We start from the raw sequence: 6,396 nt of genomic DNA on the forward strand, positions 1-6,396 counted from the left end.
AAATATACTTTTATCCTACCAATCTTTTACGTATACTATTCTATAAAAAGGATCTGTTTAGAAAATAATAATTATAACCCGCCATTTACTTTCTTTTTCACGGTTTAATTAAGGTGTGGTTTGACAAATTAAAAAATAAGTATAATAAAATTAGATATTGAATTTAAATTATAAAATTATTTAATATATTAATTAAAATTTTACTGAATATAATTAGATATTTTATAAATATGAAATATAAAATATAAAAATATAGTCTAAAGTGTTAATAGAAAAATGGTATCAAGATTAATTTTGAATGGATTTAATTGTTTTGAATCATTAAATATAAAAAATAAGTATATACATATATCATTTCCTTCCATTAACTCTTTTTATAAATATTCTTGTGGAAAATTTGAAGGAATTTCCAATTTCAGATCTGGAAATCAACCCAAATTGGAATTGGGTGTTTTGGATAAGATCGACTGTGTACAAACACACTACCCTTATTTTAATATATTTTGTCAGCGAAACTGAAAGAATAAATATAAATTTATTTATTTATTAAAGTTCCATTTGGTGAATTGTCTGTAGCGCAATCCTAGGTGTCTGAAAATATGTGTATTAAACAGTTTGGACTTTGGAGTGTGGCGTTGCAGAATCTCGCAGTTGGTTTATCTTTTCACTCACTCTGTTGGCTAAACCGCTTTTCTAGGGTTCATTTATCTTTCGCCTCCCCCTCTTTTCTTTTTTCAATCCCCTCCTTCTTTCAGGTCTCTTCTAATCTATCTTTTCTTTTTCTGTTTTGGCTTTCAATTTCTATTTGACTGCTCTTTTTTTTTATTCTTTGTTTCTGTTGAGTTCCTTTTCCATGGTGAATCTTCCTTTGTTTCTGCTGAGATATCCTTGTTTTTCATTTACAACTTAGAGGCAAAGCTCAAGTAACTTGATTAAAGCTTCTTTACTCTTTGGACTGAGATTCAAGGATCTTTATTGTTTAAAAAAACAATTTGCTTATTTTGTTATGTAACATCCACAGTCTCTGCTTGGTTTTTAACTGATCAATTGTAATAGGTAGAATGCAACGGGCAGTTCGAGCTTTTTCGGTGCACGGAAATACTTTGAAAAATGCGATCTTGCATCGCATTCGGGTGGTCAATCCGGTTATGCGACCCGTTATGTTTTCCAGATCACTTACATCTGCTAGTATGGAAGAACATGGCTTCGAGAGCACCACTATTTCAGACGTTTTGAAAGCCAAAGGCAAAGGTGCAGATGGATCCTGGCTTTGGTGCACTACGGATGACTCTGTGTACGATGCTGTGAAATCGGTAGTCATCTTTTCCATTTCCATAGATTCTCAACTTTTTCATAGAATACTTGATTTGCCTGCTTATTTACCTCCTATCTGTTTCAGATGACTCAACACAATGTTGGTGCTCTGGTGGTTGTTAAACCTGGAGAGCAGAAATCAATTGCGGGTATCATCACAGAGAGAGGTAGTTAGCATGCACCGAGACTACAAATTTTCAATGAATGAAGGATTTAGTATTCTTTGTATAATCTACTGGGATTCACAACATTCGCAATCTACTCATTTATGTTGTTCAGACTTATATATTTTCCTTCAGCTACTTGTGTCTGTTGATATACATGTCTGACCCATATTCGTATATGGGTACGGGGATATGATCCTTGAAAGATCTGGAATCATGAAAATTTGAAGATGCTTGCATTGGAAACATATTCGTACCTGACACTAACACCTGAGCCAAGTAACATAGCTATGCTAGGACTTTTTGTATTATTTGTCCTATAATACTATTAGTTGGAGAGATTAGACAAAACTAAACCCCATATAGGCTAAAGCATGCTGATAGTTGCCTTGTTCCATCTTAATGTCACCCTTGTTCTATCTGTTTCTTACTCCTTCACCTTTACCATTGAATGCATTTATTACCATTATTTGGTCTGGGTTCTTCCTTCAGCTCTTTGTCATGTCAAAGAGTCACATACCGCCCCTTTTTCTTGAGTATTGCACATACCAAATTTATAACCCCCATAACAGTCTTTTGGCTTGGCTAAGATTATAGTTTGCTTCATTTTGCCTTTCTCAGCTATCAAGAGGAAGAGATCTTGAATGATTTTGTGGACTGGTATGATTTTGATAAGTTAATTTCTGCTATTTGATGTTGTACTTTCAGATTATCTTAGGAAGATAATAGTACATGGAAGATCATCCAAGTCAACTAAAGTTGGGGACATCATGACTGAAGAGGTATTGTTTTTGCTTTTATTCGAGTAAATTTATAGGTTTACGTCTATCATATATGGTCGATTGTTTAGATGTACATTTATACCAATTCTAAGATTTTATTAAATGATGGTTGTAGAACAAGCTCATCACGGTCACACCTGAGACCAAAGTTCTGCAAGCAATGCAATTGATGACAGGTAATATGATCTACTGCCATCTACGACATCCGTTTTTGGTGTTCACTGGGCTGCTCATTGTCAAGCTAGTAGTAACCTATGTAATTTTTACAGAAAACCGAATCAGACACATTCCAGTGATCAATGAGAAGGAAATGGTAGGCATGGTTTCCATTGGAGATGTGGTTCGTGCTGTGGTGAGTGAGCACCGTGCAGAGCTGGACCGCTTGAATGCTTACATACAGGGAGGTTACTAGATGATGATGATGATGATGATGGAATATTGTGTATGTTTCACTTGTTGGACTTAAGCAAGCAAGCAAGGGGAGAGCTTGCAAATATGCTATGTTTTCGTGGTTTTTCTGTGAATATGCAAGTGATGTTGGAATAATTACCATGTGGACTAAGTGTTTGACAATAATCGTTCTCATGTTGCTTCCTTCCTATTTGACTAGGAAAGTGGCAAAGGCAACCTTGATCAGTTTGATTTCTGTTTTTCTAATTCCTGAACGCATTAACTCGGCTAGTCACGATTAAGCCCTTTGCATAGGTATCAACTAAAAAATAAACTAATTAAAATCTGGATATGCTTTCAACATTTTTATTCCTACTAATAAAAAAAGAAGCTTTTTTTCTTAAAATTTTATTCAGAAATTGAGAAGTAATAACTCAAAAGTAAGAGCTGAAAGAAAAGAAAATGAAAATATGTATCTTTTTGACAAATATTTAGTTGGTTTAAAATATGTTTGTTGACTGAATTTTAAAATCATACCATATGATCATTAATATTGTCGTTTTATATTATCATTTCAGATAAATTTTAAATCAAATTGTCCACTAATCATTATATATATTTTTTTATTTTCCTTTTTCCTTTATTTCTTTATTTTGGCCTCACCGCCACTGTTAGCCATCCAAACGAAAGCTCCTATTCCCCTCTTTTACTTTTTCGGTTAGTCTTACCTGAAAGCCGTTCAAAAATCATGAAACCTGTAATACTCAATTTTAGCCCGGGCTCATAAAAAAAACCTAAAGTAATATCATTTGGCCCGATCAGAATTGTCCATTACTTGAAAAGGTTGAAGGTCCATCTACAAGCTTATGGAAACATAATCTTCAGGGATATGCAATCTTAGATATGATATGTAATCTTAGATATAATATATAATCTTAGATATGATATGCAATCTTAGATATGATATATAATCTTAGATATGATATGCAATCTTAGAAGATATGATATGCAATCTTAGAAGATATGATTTTGTAATCTTAGAGATTTAATTTGTAGATACCCTTTAATCTCAGCCGTTGATGTAATTGATCTGTACCGTTGGATTTAGGGAGGCTCAACTATAAATAGAGGCCTCTCCCTTCATTGTAAAAAAAAAAAAGGAGGAATAAAAAAAAACGATTGACAGTTTTTTAAAGGTGGCTTACTATTTTTTTTCTTTCGATTATTTTTTACTTATTTACGATTTTAAAAAAGAGAGAGAATTTTATTTATTTATTTTATTTAGCCCCTCCGCCTTTTAATGTTTTTGTAATTAAGTTTTTTTTTTAAAAATTTACCCTTTATTTATTTTCGATTTCAATTCGATCTGATTGATGACGCCGTTTAGGAAATAGGAAAATTTCCTTCCGGTCCCTCCATGTAATATCTTGCGTTCAATTTGGTCCTTGATTTCCACTTATGTATAGATTTGCCTCGAGTTTTTATTTACAGTTCAAATTAGTCTTTTTCATTTTCTTTATTTTTATTAATTAGTTTTTCTATTCTTTTTTATATTTAGTTATTTTTTAAAAAAATATATGTATATATATTTTCATATACGCATATTTATTTTTTGTAGTATAATATAATTATTATTTTTATTTATTTATATGTAATTATTTTTTATCTATATGTATATATTTATTTTAGTATACATATGTATGTACACATATTCATATTTTTAACTAATTTTATATATATGAACATATTTATTTTTAAAATGTAAATATATTTTTTATATACTTTATAATTTTTTTCCTTTATTTTCATAAATGCATTATGTATGTATAAGTTTCATAGCCCAAGATTTCATATGTAAATTATGTTTATGACTTTTAATTTCAATGCATATATACTATGTGCCTTTTATTCTTTATATTTTGTTTATTTTCTTCATTTGATTATTAATTCATGTTTTCGTTTATATGTTAAAATTCATTTTTTTAATTTTGATCATTCATTTGATATTTTGTATGTGATTATTTTTATTATGTATATTGATTCTATTTATTCATTTATTTATATTATTTCTCTGATTATTTGTAATATTTATTATTGCATGGTATATTTAATGTAGCATCACATCATTTTTTTACTCGATTTCAAACTTTTCAAAATTGAGATAGTGCTTGTATTTAGGATTTTCAAGGAAATTGAGCCCTAACATATTGGGTTCCAATTTTCTTCGTTAAATCTAACAATCGAGCATTTCTCTTTAATCAAAAAATAAGAACTCATTATTGGGAATTCAACACGTTGTGTCCTAACGTATTGGATGTGACGCATTGATTTCTCGAAATGAATATTTTTAAAAAAATAATAAAGGAAATATTCCGAGTTTGGGATTCTAAAGGAATTGTGCCCTAACGTATTAGGCTGCGATTTCTTAAATCTTGAATAAATGGATATTCTTTTAAATTTTTATTGCACTAGTATTTTGCCCTAATTCATTTTTGGGGAAAATTAGAATGTCGTGCCCTAACGTATTGGGTGTGGTATTTTCTTTCTCTGAAATGATAAGGGTCTTAATACGTAACGTTTTAAGTTTTTTGCTAAGGATTACGTTTTTCAAATTTTCGACATTAAGACATTAATTATTTAACTAGGTACCAATTTTTGGGCGTACTGAGGGTGCTAATCCTTCCTCATACGTAACCGACTCCCAGACCCTTTTTTCTAAAATTTGTAGACCAAAGTCATTTTTTAGGTGACCCAATCACACATTAATAAAGATTGGTGGCGACTCCCAATTTTCATTTTTTGAAGTCGACAACCTAAAATTTTTGTTTTTTCAAAAAAATGGTTTCGACAGCTTGGCGACTCCACTGGGGACTGATTTTTTTTTAAAAAAAGATAGTCGAGCCACAAAGTTGATTAATTTTTGTCTTATGGTCGAGGAAAATATTGTTTTTAAAAAACTCATGACATCCTTTCACATTCATTATCTTATTTCTTAAATGTTGTTTGCATTATACATTTCATGAGTTGAACAATTTTACCCTTTTAAGTGGGAGTGAGAAGCTATGCCTTCGTGAGGTTTTTACCTCCGTGTAGGATAGTGGATTGCTTCCGGGATACATCCGTACCTATGTCTTTGTGAGATTTTCATCTCCGTGCAGCCTTAGGGAAATGTATTCCCCTGAACCGAACTCGATCTATATGAGCCTATAATGGGTGAGGATTGAGGAATCTGCTGGTTCGGGTACCTTTACTCTAGAAGCCAAACTTCATATAATGAACCTTAGGAATCCACCCTAGGTAGAATTATACTAAACCGTAATAGATATCCAATTAGGGATCTTTACTATTTCTTGATTATATCTTGTGTTTCTATGTTATACTGACTTTTGGTGTTTTATTTGCACGATATGGCATTTCATTTCATCATAAAAGGCGTCAATCCAAATTCAATTGCTAGATAGAAGGCTTATCATGGAAAGAGGGTTTCTTGATAAAGTGGAGGACAATGCGACTGTTCGAACTTGGTCTGAAACAACGCAACAAGAAAAGGGTGATAGTTTGGCTGATGGGCATGTATCGGAGTTATGGGACTTTACGCATATCAGTGTAACTCAAAACAATTTGCAAGAATTGAAGGAAATCTGGGGTCAGTGGAGTGATGAGGTTAGACAGCTCTTTTATGATAATTTTGGGGATCTGCCTTATTTGCATGATGTGAAGGTAGATAAGCATTTGTTTCAAGCCCT

At 31.7% G+C, this 6,396-nt stretch overlaps 1 protein-coding gene across 1 annotated transcript; it reads left to right on the forward strand.

The window, feature by feature from the left end:
* The first annotated feature begins 587 nt into the window (after positions 1–587).
* On the forward strand, positions 588–2,917 carry LOC105783484 (CBS domain-containing protein CBSX3, mitochondrial). Its single transcript, XM_012608974.2, has 6 exons — positions 588–755; positions 1,057–1,313; positions 1,400–1,481; positions 2,187–2,260; positions 2,376–2,436; positions 2,530–2,917. Exons 2-6 carry the CDS (start codon positions 1,062–1,064, stop codon positions 2,670–2,672), a joined length of 612 nt encoding a protein of 203 aa, XP_012464428.1. The 5' UTR covers positions 588–755; positions 1,057–1,061; the 3' UTR covers positions 2,673–2,917.
* The last annotated feature ends 3,479 nt before the right edge of the window (positions 2,918–6,396 follow it).

The sequence above is a fragment of the Gossypium raimondii genome, chromosome 13 (assembly GCF_025698545.1).
Source record: "Gossypium raimondii isolate GPD5lz chromosome 13, ASM2569854v1, whole genome shotgun sequence".
NCBI lineage: Eukaryota > Viridiplantae > Streptophyta > Magnoliopsida > Malvales > Malvaceae > Gossypium > Gossypium raimondii.